We start from the raw sequence: 24,485 nt of genomic DNA, 5'->3' as shown, positions 1-24,485 counted from the left end.
GGAGAAAGCAATAGGAGAAACACCTGGTGAGGTTTCCCACACTGTTACAGGCACCTCAGATTTAACTGACTGCCGGGCCTGCCATCTCTCTACAGAGGCTTCAAGATTTGATCACCATTCTTCCTAACTTTACTAAGTCTGTGGAAACAGCAAAGGATGGCCCCAGCGCCTGTAGCAAACCCTGCCCTCACAAAAGACAAAAACCAACCATCTGTCAGCACGCTCCCCAGATATCTCCTCCATACCCACTCCCATAACTGTCACTTATTCAGTCTGTGGTATGGACAAATGCAACACAGCTCGTGGTGTGGACAAACAGCACAGGCTGGGGTGACTTCTCCTGGGCATTCTCTGCAAAAACAAGGACTAGACTCAATTGCTGAACTGAACTGGGAACACTAAGGCCTCTCAGCTGGCCAGGAGTCGTGCTGGAGACACTGTCACCTATGCCTTTGGCTGATGCAGGTCCATTTGAGGGGGCCTCAGAATTGCAAAGTAGGTATTAACTTGTATCGCTGGAAAACATGGTGACTTTCACCTGTCATAATAGACTTTCAAGTGTTTTAGGAAATACCACAAATAGCTCATGCAGATCTAAGATGACTGGAGATCTCTCCAAAATGAAGCTACCTTGATTATTCGGGAAAGCTTGCTAGAGAGATGATAACCAATTTGTTATTTATGTACAGACTAAGGGCTGTGACCTTACAATGGGAACCATCCAATTTGAAAAACTTTAGCTAAAATGATCAATGATACCCTCTTGTTCCTGGAAGCATTCAGGTCCACTTCAGTTCATGGCCATGGCTGTTGTGGAGGATACCTTGTCCTAGAGTGTGTCCTCGCAGGCCAAGGCAGAGTCTGTGCAATTGCTCCTGCAATGCCTGGATTAATGCTTTGGTTCAAGTAGGAAGGTTAATACAGAAACTTAAGGAGAAGGACAGCTGGCCTCCTAAGGCACATCCTTACTAGGCCATGCAATTTGTTCAGCTGGATGGCACCAGGTCCCTGGCGAGCACAGCTGAGAGAAGGGCTGTAGGTTGACCTCGTTCTGGTGCTAGTAGTCTTACTGCTGTATGAAACAAATTGAGCTGATTTGGTTGCAGCTAAATGGCAGAATTTAACAAATATGACAGAGATAACACATGCATGGGTCTGCATCTTACCCTCAGTGTAGGAATACGCTGAGGCTACACTCCCTTCAGAAGACTGTACATGTGTATACTCACAGAAACATATTTCTAAAGGGTAAATTTTAAAGTACAATCAAAATGTACATAACAGTACATTTGTTCTCTGTAAATATAATTCTAGCTTTTCATGTATTAAAATTATATACAAAGTCTTATGAACCAGCAGTCTTTGTGTATCATATAACCTGATTTTTCTTGAAATGTTTACATGGCTTTCTGTTCTCTTATTGTATATCAAGAAATTCCTTTTATATGATAAAGACGTATTGTTTAAATATATTCTGGCTAAGTGATATCTGGACTTTTTTTTTTTAACGTATTAAAGTACTTTAAATTATCTATAGACAAATTGCCAATCTGTTTCCTATTTTGTTCTCAGTTCATTTTGTTAATTGAAATTCTTAACTTCCTATAAAGAATACATTTAATTTTCCTACCACTGATGGTGATCTTTCCTATTCAGTCCTTAGTTGAGAAAAACTGCCATCAATAAACATTCTACTGTACTTTATTTAAGGATTACAAAACCAATAAAGCTCATTATAAAAATTCAAACAGAAGAAATATATAGTAAAAAGTGAGCATCTCCCTTCACTTACATACTAGGTTTATCTATCCTCTCTTGCAAACTTCCAGTCTCCCCAACATATAAACATACATAATTTACTGTGATACTGATTTATGCTTTCTACTTGTTGCTATTCTTCCTCTCCCATGTAAGAAAGTATCAAGACTATTTCAACTCTCTTGCCTTGGAAATGTTTATGTGGGTGAAGCAACAGATCATGAGGAAAATGGCTGAGCTGTTTCCTTAGGAGGATAAAACCTTAAACCCTCGTGTGCCTAGCCTTAGCAATGACTTTTCAGGCTCGAATACTTGGCTTTAAGAGACCACGTGCATATGGACAATAGGTATCTCAAGGTGAGTGAGCACTGGATAATGGAAGGCCTCCCCTAAAGATACTGCCCTTTGCAAGGGGGCCCAGACTGGCATGATCTGGAATGAGGTAAAGCAGCAAATGATAACTAAGACTGAATATCCTATCAGCCCAATGGGTAGGGGAGTAGAATTGGATTGAAGATTATCATATAAAATATTTAGATATATCTTCCATGCATAGATCAGTTTGTGGAGAAAGATTTATAACCATTACACACATACATCCCTCCACTTCTGGCAAAACAATACAGGTAATACCTTCAATTTCTTTAACTTTACATTTTATTAAAGGCTTTTACACATGCTATACAACTTGATCCCCACACAACAATTTCACAAGAGTATACTGTAGCAGAGGCTGAGATTTATCCAAGAATACATAATTATCAAGTGATAGGACAAATATTCACTATTCACCAAAAAAATTTGGTTCCTTTCTCTTATATTTGGTATGTATATACTCAACACGTATAAGCCTGACACCCTTATCTATGATACGTATATATGTTACTCTTAAGGCAAACTGCAGCCATAAGGGCTTTAAACATGAGTGATACCATGTATATTCAAGCCAGGGCATGTAAAATTTCAAGAAGTTGAAGGTCATTAAAAGCTTAAGATAATTAAAACACTGCATGAACTGAATCTTCTCTGAAGGGATTGGACTTTATTAGTTAAAGTCTCAGTCTCTGTCTCTCTTCCTCTCTCCTTCCTACCCTTTCTTTCTCCTTCCCTCCCTCTTCAAATTTACAGTTTATAGTTTCAAATAAAAGGGGAATGAAGGGACTTCCACTTATGACCAAGATGACCAAGATGGATTTATTTTTTGACCTGAAACAACTGAAAAGGTGGGCCACATATATATTTTCAGATATTGGGCACTAGCAGTACAGGAGAGTCATCCCTTAAGAAGGAGAAGCAAATGCAATGAGCTCTAGAAATGCCCAGCTTACTGTGTGAAGAGTTTCAAGGCTACAGCATGGAGACGGAGACCCAGATGGAGCTGAGGGAGGAGACAGAGCTGGGAGTCCAGAAAGTCAAGGAGCTTCGAGTTCATATGATAGAGTATTGGACAGCTGCAAGACTGCCAGAGATCTTCAGAGGGTCCCCCTCAAATCTTCAGCAGAGTACTAACCAACAGATTTGTGTAAGGAAAGTATGAACTACCTAGAAGGAACAGAAGGAACGATCACTGAGGCTCAGAGAGGACTGAGAAAAATTTGAGTTCCCACTAGTCAGAGTGTAAAACCTCACAATCCAGTGAGTATCAGCTAGAGTACTCAAACAGGTGTTGCTTGAATGGTGGGGCAAAGTTAGTCCTGGAGCAAACACTGCTCTAGTATTACCTAAGAACACTTAAAAGGAAGCTTGAAAGGATCAAAATACTTCTAAGTACTTTCCAAGTAACTTAATTGCATTCCATGGCAAAGCTCATAAATATTTACAGAAATGCAAACTGATCTAGCACTTAACAATGTAGAACTCACAATGTCTGAAATCCAATAAAAAATCACTAGGCATACAAAGGAAGCAAAAATATTTATCCTTAATAAAAAGAAAAATTAATTGAAACAAAGTCAGAAATGAGAGAGATGATAGACTCAACAAATAAAGATATTAAAACTGCTATTAAAACTATATCCCATATGTTCAAGAAGGTAGAGAAAAGACTAAGCATATTAATTATATGAATTCAAGAAATTTAAAAAAAGAACTTCTAGAGATAGGCAATATCTGAGATAAAAAAGATGGGATTAATGACAAATAACTGCAGAAGAGAAGATCAGTGAAATTCACAACAGGAATAGAAACTATCCAAAATAAAATGGAGAGTGAAAACAAATTTAGAAAAAAAAAAAAAATAAGTACCAGTAAGTTGTGAAACAACTTCAAATAGTCTAACATAAGTATAATTGAAATCCTACAAAAAAGGGACAGGAGATAGGCAAACAAATATTTGAAAATGCAATGGCCAAAATGTCTCTAAATTTCATGAAAACTATAAATCCACAGATCAGAAACTCAAGAAATTCCAAGCACAAAGAAACTGGAGAAAACAATACCAAAGCACATCATAATCAAACTGCTTAAAACTAAAAATAGAGAAAATTGTAAAAACAGCCAGAGGATAAAAGATTAGAACAACAGTAGAAAAAATGCAAACTAGAAAATGACAGCATAAGATCTTTAAAGTAATGAAAGAAAGAAAAAACCCTGTCAAGTTAGAATTCTATACAGCTCTCAAAAATAAAAACAAAATAATACTTTTTCAGATAGAAAAATGTTGAAAGAATTTAACAGCAGCAGACATGTCTGTCATAAATGTTAATGTATTTCAGGCAGAAGGAAAATGATACCATATGGAAATCTGAAGCTATATTAAGGAATGAAGAACATTAGAAAAGGAGAGAATATGGGTAAATATAAAAGACTTTTAAAAACTTTAAAAAAAGTCTCTTTAAAGGATAATTTAGCATTCAGACATAATGAATTAATAAACAGGGACTAGATGGATACTTTCACCTGAAACAACCAGAAAACAAAAACAAAACAAACAAACAAAGGCAGAATACTGGAGACAATGTTTTTCAAAGCAGCATACATCAGGCAATGAAGGATAGTGATCACTGAGAGAAGGAAAGGAAACACGGTGAGCCTTATAATGTCCCCAGCTTACTGCCTTGAGAGAGTTCCCAGACTGCAGAACACAGAGGAAAAATCCATGCAGAGCCTCGTGGACTCCCTGAGTTGACATGCAGAGCTAAGAGTCTGAGTAGATGATGTTGGCTAGAATTGAGAGGACAGAGTACCAGAGAAGAGTTAAGTTTCACAGAGACAGAACTCCAGAGATCTAGAGATGGTCCACCTGGAGTATTCAGCAGAGTAAAGTATCTGGGGCCAGAAAGAACCACCTAAAAAGATTAGCAGGAACCCCCGGCATAAGAAACATGAAAAACTATACCAATATATGTCATGATCAAATTGCTCAATATCAGTGATAAGAGAAACTCTTAAAAACAGCAAGAGTAAAAACACATATCAGATATAGAAGAACATATTATTAACAGGCTAAAGAAGAATAATTTTATATTATTAATAATTATAAAAATAAATTATATTATTAGTAATTATACATAATTTTATCCCTTGTTGTGGAAAAAACATTTGACAAAATTCAACAACCATTCATGATAAAAACTCTCAGAAAACTAGGAATAGAGAGGAATTTCACTGACTTGATAAACAACATCTACAAAAAATCCTACAGCTAACATACTTACTGATGAAAGACTGAATGCTTTCCCCCTAAGGCTGGGAACAAGACAAGGATGTCTGCTCTCACTGTTCTCACCCAGCATGGTGCTGAAAGTTCTAGCCAGTGTAATAAGCAACGAAAAGGAAATACAAGGACTTCAATTTGGAAAGGAAGAAATAAATTGATTCCAATTTGCAAGTGACATTTTCTTTGTAGAAAATCCCAAGGAATTTACAGAAAACCTCCTAGAATTAGTAACTGAGCTAAACAAGATCATACGATGTAAGATACCCACATAAAAAACAATTGTATTTCAGTAAGCTAGCTATGGACACAGGGAAACCATATTTAATAATACAGTACCATTTACAGTTCCTCAAAGAGTAAAATACTTGGGTACAAATCTAACAAAACCTGTACAGAACTTGTGTGTTAAATGCTACAAAAAAATATTGAAAGAAACTACAGATGACCTAAATAAGTGGAGTAATATATCATGTTCATGAATTGGAAGATTCAATATGGAAAGGATGTCAATTCTCTCTAAATTGTGATACAAATTTAACGCAATTCCTTTCAAAATTCCAGCAAGATTTCTTGGGTGGATATAGATAAGTGTATTTTAAAATTTATATGGAAAGGAAAGGAACTAAAATAGCTAATACAATTTTGAAAAGCAGAATAAATTAGGAAGAATTAACTGTACCTGATTTCAAGAATTATATTAACTATAGTAATTAACGTTATCTGGACAGACACAGAGATCAATGGAACAGAACGGATAAACAAGAAACAGACACACAAGCAACAGACAACTGATTTTTGATAAAGGTACAAAAATAATTCAATGGAGGAAGGATAGTTTTTTCACCAAATAGTGCTGGGCAACTTGGTATCTATAGGCAAAAACATAAAATGAATGTCAACCTAAATCTCACACCACATACAAAAATTAACTCACAATAGCTCACTAACACCAAAAGCATAATCCATGAAAGAAAAAGTCAGTAAACTGGACTTCATTAAAATTTAGAACTTTTACACAAAAGAACCTAGAAGTTGCAAAGACAAGCTACAGACAGTGAAAAAATATTTGAAAACTATATATCTAACAAAAGACTCACGTCTAGAAGATATTAAAAGACACTTTCAAAACTCAACAGTTAACGCAAACAAAAAAGAAAGTCCAATTTGATCATGGGCAAAACACATGAAGAAGCATCTACCAAACAGGACACAGAGATGGCAAATAAGCTTATGAAAATAGGCTCAACATCACTAGCCATTAGGGAATGCACATTTTGACCACAATGAGATTTCATTATATACCTATCAGAACAGCTAAAATTAAAAAAAATATTGATACTACAAAATGCTGATGAGGATGTAGAGAATATTCCTCTCTCCTGCCTTGCTGGTAGGAATACAAGATGGCACAACTACTCTGGAAAAGTCTGGTAGTTTCTTAAACATACACTTATTATACAACCCAGGAATCACTCTCCTGGGTACTTAGCCCAGAGAGAAAAATAATTATGTCTAGACAAAAATCTATACAAGAGTGTTCACGGCAGCTTTATTTGTAATAGCCAAAAAAACTGCGTTTTAATTGGAGAACAGTTTAACAAACTAGAATATTGAATACATTCATGTCATGGCATACTACTCAGCAATAAGAAGAAGTAAACTATTGATGGTTGCAACAACTTGGATGCAGTGAAAAAAGTCAATCTCAGAATGTCACATACTTCATAGTTCTACTTCTATAACATTCTCAACATGTCCAATTATAGAGATGGAGTACAAATCAGTGGTTGTTATGAGTTAGACGGTGACAGAGGTAGGGATGGCTATGACTGTAGGCAGCACAATGGGCATCTTTGTGGTGACGGAACAGTTCTGCATATTGATTGTAGGGGTGCATACGTGAATCCACGCAGCCATGTGAAAAAATGGCGTATAACTGTAAACACACATTGTACCAATGTCAGTTTCCTGGTTTTGACATTATACTAGAGTTACCTAAGATGTAACCATTGGGCGCAGGGTACGTGGGACTCCTCTGTACTATCTTTAAAACTTCCTGTGAGCTTGTAATTATTTTAAAATTTAAAAAAAATTATAAAAATTATATGCTATACACCCTACAGTAATCATTAAAATAGAAGTACAAAGTATCATAACTAAGAAGCCAGCAAAAAACACATAATCCAAGAAAAAAAGGGGGAGTAGAAAGAGAGGAATAAGGGAGCAAAGAAGAAGATATGGAATATAGAGAAAATAAACAGATAAGATGGTAGCCTGAAATCCAAACATGCCAACAATCACATTAAAATGTCCTAAATAATCAATTAAAAAGCAGAGATGACCATACTGGATAGAAAAGGAAGGCCTAACTGTAGTCTGCCTGATGGAATTGCTCTTCACAGATAAAGACACCAATGGGTTATAAGAGAAGTATGGAAAAAGGTGCTAGTCTAAAGGGAGCTGGAAGGACTATATCAATATTACACAATGAGTATTTCAGAGCAAAAATTCTATCAGGGATAGAGATGATCATTTCATAAAGAAGAAGAGGCCAGTTCATCAGGGGAACATAATAGTCCTACATGTTTATGCATCTAATAATGGAGCCTCATAGTGCATGAAGCAAAAACTGAAGGAATGGCAAAGTGAAAGAAATTCAGTTATACTTGGAACTTTCTATATTCCCCTCTCAATAATTTATAAAACAAGCAGGCAGAAAATCAGCAAGGATATAGTAGATTTAAACAAGGATATCAACCAACTTGATCTGACTGATATGTAGAGAACACTTCACCCAACACTAGCATCATACATATTTTTCTAAAGTGCACACAAAATATTTACCAACATAGACCATATTCTGGGCTATAAAACAAGTCACAATACATTTAAAAGGTTTCAAGCCATACAAAGTATGCTCTTTTGACCCACAATGGAATTAACTTAGAAATCAATAGCAAAAATCTCTAGAAAATTCCCAATACACTGAAACAAAATAACATAATTTTAAGTAACCCAAGGGTTAAAGAAGAAATCAAAAGGGAATTTAGAAAGATTTGACCTGAATGAAAATGAAAACACAAAATATAAAAAATCGTGGGATGTTACTAATATAATACTTGCGGGAAGATTTATAGCACTAAAGGAGTGTATTAGTTGAAGAAACTATAAGAGGAAATCTTAGTGACCTAGGATTTCTTAAGATTGCTTAAATATGACATCAAAAGCACAAAGTATCAATGAAAAAAAAATGAATAAACTGGACATCATCAAATTAAAAACTTCTGCTCTTTGAATTACACTGTGAAGAAAATAAGGCAAGCCACAGACTAAGAAAAAAAAAAAAAAAGGTAAAACATCTGGCTAACAAAGGATTTTTATCCAGCATATATAAACAGCTCTTACAATGCCATAATAAAAAATGGGCAAAGGATCTGAATAGAGATACGATCAGAATTTATACAGATCACAAGTAAGCATATAAAAATTGCTTAACATCATTAGTTGAGGAAAATGCAGATTAAAACCACGAAGTGTTACCACTATATACCCACTAGAATGGATAAAGTTGAAGAGACTGGCCGCACTGAGTGCTGACAAGGATGTGAAGAGCGACCGGAGCACCAGGACTGGAGCAGAGCAACAATCTGGTGTCAGAGAAAGGCAGCTCCACTGGGACCACCAAGTCTGGATTCTAGTTTTCACCCTTGAGGCTTTGGGAAAGTTTTCAATCCTTCTACCCCTATTACAAAATACCAGTAACAACTACTCAGTCTATTTCGTCAAGCTCTTGTGATGATCAGGTGAGGTAACGGGAAACTACTTTACAAATGTGGGGTACTAATGTTATTCTGTCAAAAACCGCACGAACATGAATACCTCCGGAAAGGCAATTTAAAGAAAGTGATAACAAAGATAAAATAATATCATGGTAAAACTTTTCCTGGTTTCTCATTGCCTTTACTTAGCTAGTTTAATTACTTTCTAATATTTCAGTATTTACTTACTTACAAGGCCTTCAAATATTTATAAAAATGTATCTGACAAATAATACACAGATGTTTGCCTGAATTAATGTTAACCATTAATAAGATTAATGGTGCTAAGCATTTCAATAACTAATAAATAAGTCAGTAAACTGTTGATATTTTTTAATATTTTAATTATTGCTTATCAAATTAGAATTTGGCAGTAAAAATTACTTTTCATAAAGACATTACTTATATATTAACAAATCAATCTTGACTCACTCAGTCTGGTAGCTTTGTAAGAATCCATGACTTCAGTTTTTCTAGCTCAGCTTTGCTTAACTCATGGTAGACACCTGGGAAACTATGAAACTTTGTGCTCACTCCTAGAGATTTTAACACTGAGTTTGTCTCTTCACCCCAAGAATGAAGAACTAACTCATCTGCGGTACCATGACACTGAAATAATTCAGGAAGGACACCATCACTTTTCTGAAGAGCCTAGAGAAGAGAACATAAAAACGGAGAAGTTTAAGAAATTCATTTAAGAACATTATTCTTAGAAATCAGAGGGGGCAGAAAAATTCCAGTGTAACCAAAGCTTCAATATTTAAAGGGGAAAAAGAGGCAGTGGTAGAGGTCTCTGAGGTATATATTGATGGGCCAGGACCCAGGAGCTTAGCTGGTTGCTGGCACCATTGGAGCTGCAGTTGCACATGACCTGAATTTACTCCGTAGAGGACTGTCTCAAAAATGGTCAAAGCATTTCCCAGGAAACCTTGTGTCTTGGGAAGAGAAACCTCCTCACATGGAGTGGAAAGAGGGAGGAACACAGAGCTCAGGTACAATCAAGGAAAAAATAGCATTCTTGTTCTCATGTCCATACCTGCTGATTCTACTTCTGGTAATGAGGCTGCAGCACTATAATATGCCATACTCATAAATTAGGATATTGCTGAAAAATAGGTATCAGTCATGTAACTGATTCTTTGGTTTGATTATGTTCATGACATAATAAGCAAACCTAGTTATAATCATCTATATTTTAATATGTATGCAGGATACATATATAGCATACACATATTTTTTATCCTTTTCTCTTTGACACTGCTTAACAATAATCTCTGTACAAGGCACTTCCTAAACATGAATGACCAGCTGGAATTTATCAATATAACTAATTTGAATTCCCAGGAATGCTCTGTGAATCAATTGTTATTGGGTAATTATCAATGTTGTTTTAGTTTCAGTGTGTGAATGTCTCTTTTTGTTTTGTTTTGTTTTTAATATCGGGAACTTACCTGGTAAACAGCAGATGCTTTATTCAGAAAACTAGAAAGAGCAAATACTCCTGCCACATCTTGATGATTTCTGTATGCTAAATGCATTGCCATGCACCCTCCCATAGAAAATCCTCCTAAAAGAAGCAAAAATTCCCTTATCAGAAAAAGCAGGATATATGTAATGATAATTTAGAACAAGATATAGCTATGCCAGTCTTCCATAAATATTTGGAGACCTAAAAGAGATACAGTGCTAAAGAGAAATTCAGCCTACTTTAGATCTCATGGAAAATAACCTGCTGTGAGTAAATAACACTGTTCTATCTATGTCATCACTGGTAAAATCATTTGTTATAAAAGGAGCTAGAATTGAAAAAAGAAATCTTGGCCATCAAGTAAAAATATTTATTATATTTCAAAATATGAGTCATAGCACAAGTGTTATTTATTTAAACTTCTAGTGTCTACTTACATTTTGTTTATACTTCTAGGAGTCCTCACACCGCAGATACAATTAATAACATGCACCTTTCTGTCTTACTTGCCAAGCTATAAGCTCCATGAGGACTGTATTTCTAGAGTTTGCCATATAATACATGCTTAGTGATCTCTGAATTAGGAAGGATGATCAAAAATTTGGTGAGAAAGATAAAAACACCTCTGTATTATAATATGATTTTGAAAATTGACTTGTGATGGTATAATTCAAACATATATACCCATATGTCCTTTTAAAGAAGAGTTTGGGGAAAAAATATTCACTTGACCAACTTTTATTGTCTTTTATGTGCCAAACACTGTCACTGGAGTGACACTAGTCACCAGAGATATGCAGATTAAAATACCTGGACCCTTCTGTTTAAAGGTGAAAACAGACACAACACAGAATATGGCGGTAGGTACCCGACATGACATAGCAGAGAGGATGGCCCAACTTCAGCTTAGAGACTCGGTGTGCTATTCCCCAGCATGACTGAGAGTTAAAAGACATCTCATGATTTAAAAGAAATCCATGTTACAGATAAGAAGGCTGTAGGAACACAGTTTTTATTTTTTGGAGAAATTCAAGAGCTTGAGTTATATTTTTTGCCAAAGGTACCTAAGTAACATATTAAATGTGACTAGTATGACTGAGGAATTAAACATTTACTTTAATTTTACCTAGGTAAAATTTGAGTTTAAATACATGTGGCTAGGGGTTATCATATGGGACAATGAAGTTCTAGATAATCTAAGCTGCACCAATGACGGAAAAAAAGCTTTAAATTTCATAAATGGAGCAAAATGAAATTAATGTTCCATAAAAAACATAATGTGGCTAATATCATTAAATGTGATCTTTCAATGTAATAAAGATTTTTTTTAAATCATACAAAGATAAAATGTGAATAAAAACAGACTGGTGAGCAAAAACATATTTAAAAATTATTATAAAAGCACACCTACTGAGAAAATTTTTACACATTAAACGCACCCACCCCATCACTGCATTTTTATTGACTAGGGTAACTTAATCACTTTATGGGATTCCCGAGCCCCTCGGGGGGACCAGCCTCACAGGAAGAACAGCAACAAGAACAGAAACAAAACTAAGAAAGAAAACACTTTTCCACGTATGAAATGCCATTATGAAAAAAGGCATCCTGGAGACATTTAACCTCATGTTCAATTCTCCTAATTTACAATGAAGAAAAATGTACTCGTTGAAAACTCATTATTTTAAGATTCAATCTAAGTTCCTTGTCCATTTATAATCTCGTGAGGTAGCCTGTAATTCCTCACCAGCGATCTGTGACAATACAGTCACCTTTAACGTTGTGGACGCTGGTGTGAAAGGGACTTTATGTATTTTTTTCTAATGGAAGAAAATTTAACACAAAAGACTAGTTATTTCAATTCAATTTCCATCTAAGTGTTTAAAATGCAATATAAAATATACTGTTCAATAAGTAAATACCAAAGAGTAAACTCATTGTAGGTAATAGTTATGATGTATATTTATAGTCGCTGGTGAAGCATTAAAATGTCAAGAGTTAACATTTCAACATACATTTAAGATTAACAGGCTGAATAAAACATGTTAAAAATAATAACCTAGTTTTTATGAACTCTTTCAATAAAACAGTAATAATGTATAAAAACTGTACTGGGAAAACTAAGCTAATCTATCTGAAAACAAAGTCTGGGGGTGGGGGTGTGTAGGGGGCAGGCAGGGAACTTACAATTCAAGTTTACTGTCAATTGAATAGGATTTTAAAAATGGAATAAAATCCACCCTCCAACCAAACTGCAACAATTTTTCCACTTTATATATAATTATTTTTCAGAACGAACTGTGATAAAGTCTCAAAAATTTGGGAATATTTAAATTATGCCCACCATATTTGTATATTTTCTCTCATATAAAATTGACAGGGTAAACAAAATATTTATCATCTTCTATGGAAAGCTATTAAAACAGCAGTCCCAAGCCTTAAAAGTTCTGATAGTTGTTGCTGAAGAAACGTACATTATTTAAGATATATATATATATATATATATATATATATATATATATATATGTTAAAAGAAAGTAGAAGGATGCTATCATTCTCCAGTTTTCCCTCCAAGAGCTTCAAAAGAAACATATAATGTCAAGAAAGTCAGCCTGGAAATTGTGGAGCTAGGTTTCATCTTGGTAACTGCAACTATCCCTTCATTTTAATTTTAAATCTTATTATAAAATTAATATGTTAATATATGCCCACTGTGTCAAGTATTTCCTCCATACAAAATTAAAGAAAATGGGTTATCCAAAATCTCACTACTCACATATAATTTTGACATGTTTTTAAAAATTCATTTTAACAGTTAAACTCACTCTATATGTACAATTTCATACCTTACTTTCATGTAATACTGATTTGAATGTCTTTAAACAGAATTACAAAATTCCATAATTATTTTTTTTACTCCTTGAACATATACTAAGTATACTAAATGCCTTCTAAATGTATGTATATAGTATATAATGGTTACATAATAGTTGTATTAACAGACCATTATTCCCTTAATCGCTTTCCTCATGATGGGTATTTAGAGCATCATAACGGGTATGTAGAGCACCCACGTAAATTATTCAGGTGTAATTCCAGAAGCACTTGATTATCCCTGCTTCAAAATTCTGGTACTATTATCAGAGAACATGACAAACTATACCAATAATCTGGTCATTATCATTTGTCAGGTTCTATACATCCTAGATCAAGGTTAAATCTAAATTACGTCAGTTTTCTCTTAACAATAAATTATCACCACCTAGTGGCTAGAAAAAGGAATCTCATTATGGTACAAAGTTCCTAAGTCAATGCATAGGATCTGGGTTCTAGTCCCAACTCTATTTTAGCCAGCAGTCTCTTTGAACTTTAGTTTCTTCTTATCTGAAATGAGAATAATAATTTCCTACTTCACCTATTACAAGGGTCAAGAAAGATACTGTATATGAAAAAATGTGTATAATTTAAACACATTATAGTGTTAAACAATATTCTTAATAATTTTCTCAGAATACAGAATCTGAATCCAGGTTTTAACAATAGCTATGTTGCCAAATTCAAAAAGTAATTTAAAAGTCACTGTTTTATTGCCTGTGTTTCCCCTAATTTTTACCATACCCTCTGTAGAATCATGTGTGGTATTATTATATAAAAATAAACTTTCTTATACCTGATCTTCTTAATATGCATAGTAAGGATTCACGAATGTCTACAAGGAACACATTTAAAGCTTTTGCCCAGTTCCTCCTTTCTAACCAAAGTTTATTCTTTCCATTAAGAAAGAAATGTATTTCCATTGTTGAAAACAAGAAAACAAAGGATTTTTCTTAGCTAAACTCGCAGTTGACTGCAATGTTCTTAAGTGTAATCTTACTCATCCTTGTGTTTCCAAAGTCGTGAAACACTGTACTGTTGGTCTTTCATCACTCTACTGGATCTACTGCATTTGCCATCTTCCTCCCCCGGACGGCAGACTAGCCAGCCTCCACAGTGTTCTCAGTGTGTGATCCTTTTAAAATGCTCATCTGATCATGTCATTCTCTGTATATAATTCAATAATCCTAGGAGTTGAAGCACATATCAAACTAGTAGTTCCTGAGAGATTTTAATGTGTCCCTTGTTTTCTTTCATGAATGTGTTTCCCTATTTGTTTACCAGTCATATTCTCACTCATTCTTTAAAACTCAATTGGAAATTATCTCTTCTAAGAAGCAGTTCCTAGCTCCCCCCAAAATCGACTTGTTCTTTAGAATACTTTACTTCTGTTACCTCCCTCATTATACTGTAAAGCTTTTGATAGTCTTTGGTACTCCAGCACTTAAAAGTTTTATTTACAATTTGGAAATTAAATTTAGTATGCGAAGTTTCATTTTTGACCTAAGCTGTGTTAACTACTTAGAAAAGGTGGTATATCATACTCTATAAAAACATTGTTTTTAAACTAAGTTTAATATAATAAAATATCACTAATCAAAATAAAACCAAAGAAAAAGAATGGGCTGCCACCTACTCAAATATAGAGAATAGTTTTGTTTACAAAGCTATATTGGTTAAAATTACAATCTTAGAGAAAAGGGTTCCATGAGGACACAATGTGGGTTATTAAATCTGAAATTTTATCACATATTAAACAAAATCAACAAGGATAACAATTTTGTGCTATTATCTCTATTTTTTCCTTTTTTTAAAAAAAATATTTATTTATTTATTTATTTATGTTTGGCTGCATTGGGTCTTCACTGCTGCCTGCGGGCTTTCTCTAGTTGTGGCAAGCGGGGGCTACTCTTCATTGCAGTGTGCCAGCTTCTCATCGTGGTGGCTTCTCTTGTTGCGGAGCACGGGCTCTAGGCGTGTGGGTAGTTGTGGCGTGCAGGCTCAGTAGTTGTGCCTCATGGGCTCTAGAGCACAGGCTCAGTAGTTGTGGCACATGGGCTTAGTTGCTCCACGGCATGCGGGATCTTCCCAGACTAGGGCTCGAACCCGTGTCCCCCACACTGGCAGGCAGATTCTTAACCACTGCGCCACCAGGGAAGTCCCTTTCCTTTTTAATCTTCTAATTTTTCTAATTTTTCCTCATAATTAATTTTTAAAAATAACCTATGTTGTTTGTATATGTGTGTCTAGCATCTCAAATGCACTTTGCTTTGATGTCCCATTAGATCCCTCCTTCATTAAAATGTTAATAAATAGCATTTAAATCTTACTTAATTTAAAATGTTCTATAATAGACACTTGACAAAAGGATTAAACCAGTAGAAAAATATGAAGCAGTAACTTCTGTTTAAAGAATCCATGAGCAATGAAAAAGGAAGAGGGAAGCACAGCACGTGTACTACTGAGGAAAGAAAACAGCTGGTAGGGAGGGAACAATGAGCTCCCTGAGTCTCCACAGGGCAGCACCGGTTCAGTACGGCCTTTCTGTTGTCTGGACAGACCACGGGGAAGGTGGTATAGAGAGTGTTTAATAACAGCAAGAAAATTTCTTCAACATTACCTGCCAGGCACATTTCTAAGTATTTCACCTGAATTGACTAATTGAATTATCACACCTCTATAAGATAAGTACTATTATTATCATCCACACACAGAGGTTAAGGAAACTCATACACCTACAAAATAGTGAATCTAGGATTAGAAACCTGCAGTATGAGTCCAGAGCCCAAGTTCTTAACCATGTTATACTGCTGTCAGTTGCACTCATGCATTTGCAATTATGATATTCACAACTCAGGAAATGCATGTACAAATATCTGAATACATAATGATATTTTACTTCATGTGCCATGTTTTCAAATAAGTGAGAAGTTCAGTTAGAGCAGTAAGACAAAAAAAAATAACAATCACAAGAGAAAATCCCTATAGGACTAGAATGCTATTTCCTCTATGCATCAATAGCTAATCCATATAAAAAAAAAAAAAGGAGGTAGTATAAGTAATGTTTTGTCATAATAAAAGAAGGTCAAGAATCATGTGTATTTTGGCACACTTGTTTAACTCTACAGAAATGTAAGTGAAGATTTATTTTCATTGACTAGTTAAATAACTAACAGTAAAGTAACAAGGACAAACAACCTTGGATCTGCACTTCGGTCATCTCTTTCATATCTCAAGCTGGGAAAGAGGCTTTATAGAAGTTCATAAGCTCATCTCACAAATTCTAAAAAAGCATTTTTTTGTTTCCCAATTTTTTATATTCATAAGTGTATATAAATATCCTATCATATGCATTTTGTAATAAATTTCAAATTTTATAATTTTATAATATAATAGTTTATAACACTTCCAAAATGAAAATTTGTTAAAAATTCAGTGGAGCTTTGATCAAACACCGACCACATTACTGATTGCTTTATAAATAAGATCATCTTTTAACAAGGTTCTCTTGGTACTTCAGAAAATAATTAAAACCTTCCATGATATGGTAGAAAGAAACTAAAACAAATTCCAGATGAGTCAAATAATTAAACATTTAAAAAATTATAGAAAAGCCAGTAGAACACCTATCTGAATATTTATTCACGTTCTAGAGAAATACCTTCTTAAACGGAGAAATTATTTGGAAAAAAATAGACAACTAAAAATAGCTTTCTTGTGTCAAAACATAAACAGAATTAAAAGGAAAATAACAAATTAAGTACATATTAATTACCACTTTTGTTTACTTATTTTTAGCAAATATTTTTCAAGACAATATTATTCAGCGAGGTGTAATAAGATGGACATTCTAATACACGTGGGAGAAATATCAATTGGTACAGTTTTTTCATGAAAGGAATTTGACAATACGTATTAAGAATTTTACAAACGTTCAGTTAAATGGAAGAACCATGGGCTTTGAAATGAAGTAAACCCAGATTCAAAATTCTTATCAGCTCTCCGACCTTACAACAATCTATAACCTCTTTTCAAAAATGAGTAAGATGAAGTAACTGATGGATAAAGGGAAGGGCAAGGAGGAGTTATGGGGCAAGAGACAAGCGATTACAATTCAACACGATACGTTCGTTAACACATATACATTAGTAGTACGGTTAGGATATTTTCTACGTTTTTATGTATGAAGATTTTATAATTTGAATTTAAAGCAATTTCTTATAGTACTAATATTTTGTTTTCCCACTGTCATTACATGACTTCAGGATCTCATTACCCTATAATCATAAATTCAGTAACTGGTTTTCCCATACCCCAATTTTTCTCTCTTCACTTACCCCTTCTGCCAGATTCATTTACCTAAAGCGCAGTTCTAACTAACCATATGACTCAAAGACATACTGTAATCATCTCTCCTCAATTACCTATAGAATAAAGGATAAAAGGGGAACCAGAAAGTATTGAGAGTGTAAAATGAGCCAACTGTTTGACAAACATCATATCCCAGTAAAATAGTGTTTTGTGGTATCATTATCCCCGCTTTGCAGATGAGGTAGCAGAGATTCAGTGCAGGCGATTAAGTGATGAACCGGCTTGGCAGCGGGGGCTTTAGATTCGACCCGTTTCGGTCACGATACCATTCTGCTCTTCAAGCTCTTAGTCCAGCTGTCAGATCAACAGGCGTTTTCCAGTCGGACAACAAACTTTCTGCTAAAGCCATCTAACATCCAGACACACAAAAGCAAGCACTACCATTTTTTTTTACTTCTATTTACCATTCATATTACTCTCTACGTTTAGACCTCTACACTATAATAGTTAAAATTTTATTTATTTGCACATCTCAAAATCTCAAATGCCTCTGATACTTTCCTATTAAATTGTTCTCTAATAGCCCCAAATACTTATGACCTCTTTTCATCTGAATTCCTGTGATACTTAACTACTTAAGTCATCAATTTACAGATCAGGTCATGCTGCTCATTATAAATGTTTAGCTCTGTGCTAGGCATTGTGATGGGTCCTGAGAAATAAAACTAAATACAAATGATCATTCCCTTTGAAGAACTGTCAGTTATATTGCTTTAGGGCAATCATCAAGGCTGGCTGGCCTTACAGTTACCATTTTAAGTACCTCATGGGCTCTTCTAGGTTGTAAGCAACTGTGGCATTCCTGCTCTATTTATCAGTGTGTCTCTGAGCATCTAACTTACTGTCAGACACACAGTACTTAGAAACTTAGAAAATATTTGCTAAATCATTGAATGACAGAATCTGTTACACATTCACATATTTTGAATTCTATCTTGTAACTGTTTCTTGAGTTGGTGCCCCTTCACTATGCTCTTCCCCGCAATCCCATAATGTTCTGTATTTATCTCGATGACACAGATGTTAAACACAGAAACATAGAAATATAGAGTTAAACACCGATGAGGAAACAGAGGCCCAGAAAGGTGATGTTACTGCACTGGAGGGCATACTGCTTTTAACTAACAAAAGTGAATGCTGAAGCCAAGACAGAAAAATGTATTCCATCCATTATATCATATTGCTTCTCAACTCAATGCATAGTTTAGTACTTCAATAAACACAAAGGAAGTTTATTAATTTGCCCGAATCCTGTCTATACAGGATTTCAATGTACATTTTAATGTTATTTAGAACATGATGAAGATACTTAATTTGCTTTATAATTTCAACATTAAATACAACTCATTATAAATTAAATAGTCATTTGGAGATAACTCTTTAACAAAAATCCATCCTGTATCATTCACATTCTATACAGTTTATCTTATTTTTGTATGTATCATAAAATAGTTTATGTATTTTATGATCGCAGAAAAAGAAAGGGGTGTAAGTAGAATAAAGCTTATATAAAGGCATGCTATATCCCCTTGGGAAGAGAGACTGTTAAAGACATTTAACAAAAGTTTATGAATACCTTATTCCTACAATATTAACTCCGAAGAGTTTACTTTTCATGAATATGATGTTATATTTCGACTATGTACTCTAATTTATCTTAATTATGGCATGAGTAGTTTAAACATATAAAATTTAAGCTAATTAAAATAAAATGCTTTAAAACCTGGAATGAATAATCTCTTAATTGAAAATTAAAGTACAAAGAAAAATTTAACCACCATGGGAGTTTTAAAGTACGTTATTATTAAAAAGAAAATCATTTAAAGTTTCATGAGCTTTTGCTTATAATTCTATTATCCTTAAAATTCTTAATATATAAAGTTTATCTGAAACTGTGAATAGGTCAAATGATATACAAAGTGCTTCTAAATAATGTTCCAAGTAAAATTCAATGTATAGAATTAAACAAAAGGGAACAAATATTTCAATTCTCAACATCTAAAGATCTTACCTACTAATATCCTGTTCTTCTTGATACCACTTTTTACTTCACCATCAATCAAATCTGTAAGCACCTGACACATTACATCAATTGATTCAAGGTGTTCTGGGCAGTCATTAGATATTTTAAATCTGTCAAACCATACATTGGAGAATTCTCCTTTCAAAGGAGTATATGGCCTGTTTAAAACCAAAAAAAAGAAAAAGAAAAAATTAAAATAGATGTTTTAACTTCTAAAAAATTAGAGTTTTGAATAATTACAATTTCCTCCAAGTTTTAAAAGTTAAATAATTCACATTAAAAATATTCCCATGCTGATTGCCTTAACTCTCCTATACTTACCTTGGTTCTATTAACATTTATTAATGCCAGTTCATCATCTTAGTTTCTCCAACTTTTAAGTTTCATAAATTCTCCAGAAAATCCCCATGAAAAAAGGGTAATTATTTATTGTGTGCATGTTATTTTTTCCACTCAATTTAAATGATTATTTAAATATTTACAGCTAAATAAACAATGTCTGGCCATGCAAAAAGTCAATACCTCAAGAGTAGAAAATATGATTTACCAAAATGCTTTTCAAAAGGTGTTTAGTTTGTAGTACATTAAGTATGAAGGTTATGTTAGTAATTTAAAGGTTTCTTGATCACATCCAGGTAGATTATCCTTAGAATAGGAATCTTCAGTATTTTTGTTTTGTTTTGTTTTGTTAATCAAGAGTTGGAGCTATTTTATTTTTAAATCTTCTCAGGAACCTTGAAATGAGAGAGTTTAACGGGATACAAATAATCTTTGGAAGTGCTTATCATACAGATATTCCACACTGTTTGCATCATTTGCATCTCAAATTGGGTGCCTTGTTGGACTTAAAAACATTTTATGTGATAAGATGCCCTGAACTGGGTGTCTTGTTGAACAAGACTGACATCATAAGATACTTTACGTGTAAGTATGAGATGGGGTGGTTACAGCATTAGTGAATCTTGCTCTGGATGCGCTGTTACGTTAAGCATACATGTGCGCATGCACACGTTAGTGTCTATCCCAAGGTCTTCCAAATATTCTCTTTTAATCAATTATAATGGGGTTAAGGGGTCCTGTATCAAGTCTTATGTTGGTAAAGGTAAATGAAGGGAATGAAAACACTCTTTAGAGCTTCCTGTAGCAAACACACAGAAGTTTGTGGGGATATATAAGACACACATGGAGAACAATAGTTTCCCAAAGATGAGGAATAGGAAAGTTTAATAAAAGATACAGCTTTTCACTTAGCAAATCTTGCTTTCTCCTCATGTGACCGCAAAAAAAGTTTGTTATGAGTAAGAAGACCACAGAAAACACAAACAGTGACAAAAGTATACACTATAATTTGAAAGAAATCTAAACCAGTGATGACCACAGATGCAGTGTTTCTCCTAGACCAACACCTCTACTACTTTGCCCCATCTCAAATTTAGCTATATATTCTCACCCTCTAGAGTCAGTGAAATAACAGCATAAAATGTACAGCCAGAACAAAAAATGGAGGGCTGAAAGACACCAGCTGAGATCTGAATGTGCTTCTTTGCATTTTCTTTAGTGAAAAACCAAGTGGAATCCTGGCAAACTCAAGGAGAGAGAACTATTCAACTCTCATTCTCTCAACCACTGTAGCAAAAGGACTCTGCAGCCTGTGCAGATCTGACCATCAGAAACATCCAACTGTTAGGACCAAAGGGTGGCGCTGAAGGGAATAAGAGAACTACACAACTGTTGTTCTGTATTGGTCTTAACACTCTAAAATAAACGGATATCCACTTAAGGAGGCTAAAAGTCAAGAGAAATATTCTGGAAACTTTCTCAGAGAAAGTAAAAGAAATCTGGAAACAAGACAGTTGCTCTGACTCAGATTTAACAAGAACTCGTCTTCAGAGAACCTCGTATTTACTAAAATATAATTGTGTTATAAACTTTACTTGGTAACATACTTTCTAAAATTTGAATGTATATTACAAATATCTCTGTAAGTCAGTACATAAAATCCTAACATTTTCTCCTAGTTTATGCACATGCATGAAATCTTGCAAATACAGGCTATTTTGTCTGTGTATTGTTTTGATGTCTTCCAATTAAGTCCTTTTTATTTTTTTGCTTAACTCTCCATTCCTCCTCTCCTTTCCCACCCCATTGTACATCCTGCTCTTCATACTAGGTAAACTATGTTAATGATCTGGAATGTTCTTCTTTGCACACACATTAAAACATGTTTCTTTACATTATATATTTTGAAGCATTTGCTTTTCAAAAATGAAATAAGCCTATTTGGTTTTCTTATGTATGTCATACTTTTCTCCTTTAACAATACCTCATGGAAATCCTTTCATCTGATATAGCTCTTACCCAGCCTTTTAAATAGCTATATAATATAATAAAGATGTTCCATAATTTAATCTGCCCTTCACCTACTAATGGGCATTTATTTGGTACCCAGGTTTTAGCCACTAAGAATAATTCTGCATCAAACATATTCATGTACATGTTTTTACATACTGGGACTTTTATTCCTATGGAAGAGTCTGTGAAATAGGACTACTGGATGGAGTGGTATGATTTTTACCTTAATAGATGTTTCAAAGTTCCTTCCACAAAGGCTATAAAAATTCACCTTTCTACAAGAAAGGTCTGAGAACATCCTTTTGCCCAACAGCCCTACCCTAATTACACTAGGTACTAACACACTTTAAAATATTACCATTGAAGGGTATCAACTGTAGTTTTAAAATCAACTTTACTGAGGTATAGTTTACATATATAAATGCACACATTTTACATACAAAGTTCAAAGACTTTTGACAATGTATTTCCATTATGATACAGAACATTTCCTTTACTTCAGAAAATTCCATCATGCCCACTTACAAACAAGTCCCATTCACTTCCCAGGCAACCACTGACTGATTTCTATCACTATAGATTAGTGCTGCCTTTCCAGAACTCCACATAAAGGAATTACTTATTCATAACGTTGGCTATTTTATTCTATTGGGGTTTTGATTTTTTTATTAGTTTAGAACTGCATCTGTGTATTATTGCCATAAATATTTTTCATTTGTATTTCAAGTATTTTTTCAAATCAATTTCTGTATATTGACATAATGTATTTAAAGTATCTATCTTTTTTTTAAAGCCAAATAAAAGACTTTTACAATTGATATAATCTGTCCTTTTTTTTTTTTGTACGAAACTAAATTTCTGGGGCTTCTGATTTATTTAAGGTATTCTCAATCCATACATTTTTACATATAGAATCCAAGATTTTCTTCTAAGATTTTTGTTTTCATTCTTACATTTAAGTTTTGAATTTTTCTGGAATTTACTTCATACATGAAGTGACCTAAGGGTTCAAATTCATTTTCTCCCAAATGGATAGCCAGTTCTGCCTGTACTACTACAAAAAAACAAAAACTTTTCTCATAAAGGTGAAATTCTACCTTTGCCATACTATAGTTCTGAACTATCTAGTCTGTGTCAACCTAGGTAAATAAGAGAATTAAACCCTAATACCTAATACAATTGCTATCTATAATGAATGGGTTTCTCTCCAAAGCATCTAGATTGGTACTAGTTCTGTTCTATACTAGGCAAAAATCAAGAAAATGACAAGTCATTTTGTGTGTTCTGTGATTCAAGTGGAAAATTCTGGTTGGGAAAGGCTCTATTTTGTTCCACTGATCTATTTATCTACTCCTGTGTTAGGATCATATCGACTGTATTTACAGTGGTTTTAGAATATGTTCTGAGGTGGAGTCAGGTGGGCCCCCTCTCCCTACCATCATTACCACATGCCTTCCAGACTTGTCCTGCCTATTCTCAGGTATCTAATCTTCTTTGTCTCTCTAAGAAATTAATAAAATATTTAGTAAGTTCTTAAATAATTTCAAATAAAAGTCCTTGTGGGATTTCAGGACTTTCCTGGTGGCGCAGTGGTTAAGAATCTGCCTGCCAATGAAGGGGACATGGGTTCAATCCCTGGTCCGGGAAGATCCCACATGCCGCGGAGCAACTAAGCCTGTGTGCTACAACTACTGAGCCTGCACGCCACAACTTCTGAAGCCCACATGCCTAGAGCCTGTGCTCTGCAACAAGAGAAGCCACCGCAATGAGAAGCCCAAGCACTGCAGTGAAGAGTAGCCCCCGCTCACCACAGTTACAGAAAGCCTGTGCACAGCAATGAAGACCCAACGCAACCAAAAAAAAAAAAAGCCCTTGGATTTAACTAGTATTGCATTATTGCCTGGGAATTAACATTTTATGACATGAATCTGGGAGATGGGAAGATTTTTGCAGACTGCGATCTTCCCAGGATCGGCCACATTCTGGGCCTTACCTAAGGCTTCCCCTGCCTCATCCCCCAGGCTCTAAGTGGGGACACTGGGTGCACAGAAGATAAAATCCTATGCCAGCTCTCTATGGGGACCCCCACAGAGCCTAAATTCTACCTCATTCCTGTAGGCCTTCTGACTTCAGAAGCTGCTTGGCTCAAGAGAGGTAGATAAA

General features: G+C 34.5%; 1 protein-coding gene across 4 annotated transcripts in view; it reads right to left on the bottom strand.

The window, feature by feature from the left end:
* The window catches only part of LYPLAL1 (lysophospholipase like 1), a 71,049-nt gene that overhangs the window by 31,316 nt on the left and 15,248 nt on the right, over positions 1–24,485 (bottom strand). For 2 of the 4 annotated variants that reach the window (XR_010838098.1, XR_010838099.1), the window contains exons 3-5: positions 19,959–20,128; positions 10,686–10,801; positions 9,667–9,885 (exon numbers count right to left, since the gene is read on the bottom strand). Coding sequence is in view for 2 of the 4 variants with exons in the window: in XM_059067766.2 (XP_058923749.1) it covers positions 9,667–9,885; positions 10,686–10,801; positions 19,959–20,128 (505 nt within the window). In the remaining 2 variants the exon portion in view is untranslated. Of the gene's footprint in view, positions 1–2,568; positions 3,301–9,635; positions 9,886–10,685; positions 10,802–19,958; positions 20,129–24,485 lie in introns of those variants that run through there. The other 2 variants (XM_059067766.2, XM_067020848.1) reach the window with 2 other exon arrangements.

Source organism: Kogia breviceps, chromosome 1 (assembly GCF_026419965.1).
Source record: "Kogia breviceps isolate mKogBre1 chromosome 1, mKogBre1 haplotype 1, whole genome shotgun sequence".
Taxonomy (NCBI): Eukaryota; Metazoa; Chordata; class Mammalia; order Artiodactyla; family Physeteridae; genus Kogia; species Kogia breviceps.
The sequence above is the reverse complement of the archived record's forward strand: the minus strand, read 5'-3'. Positions and strand labels throughout refer to the sequence as shown.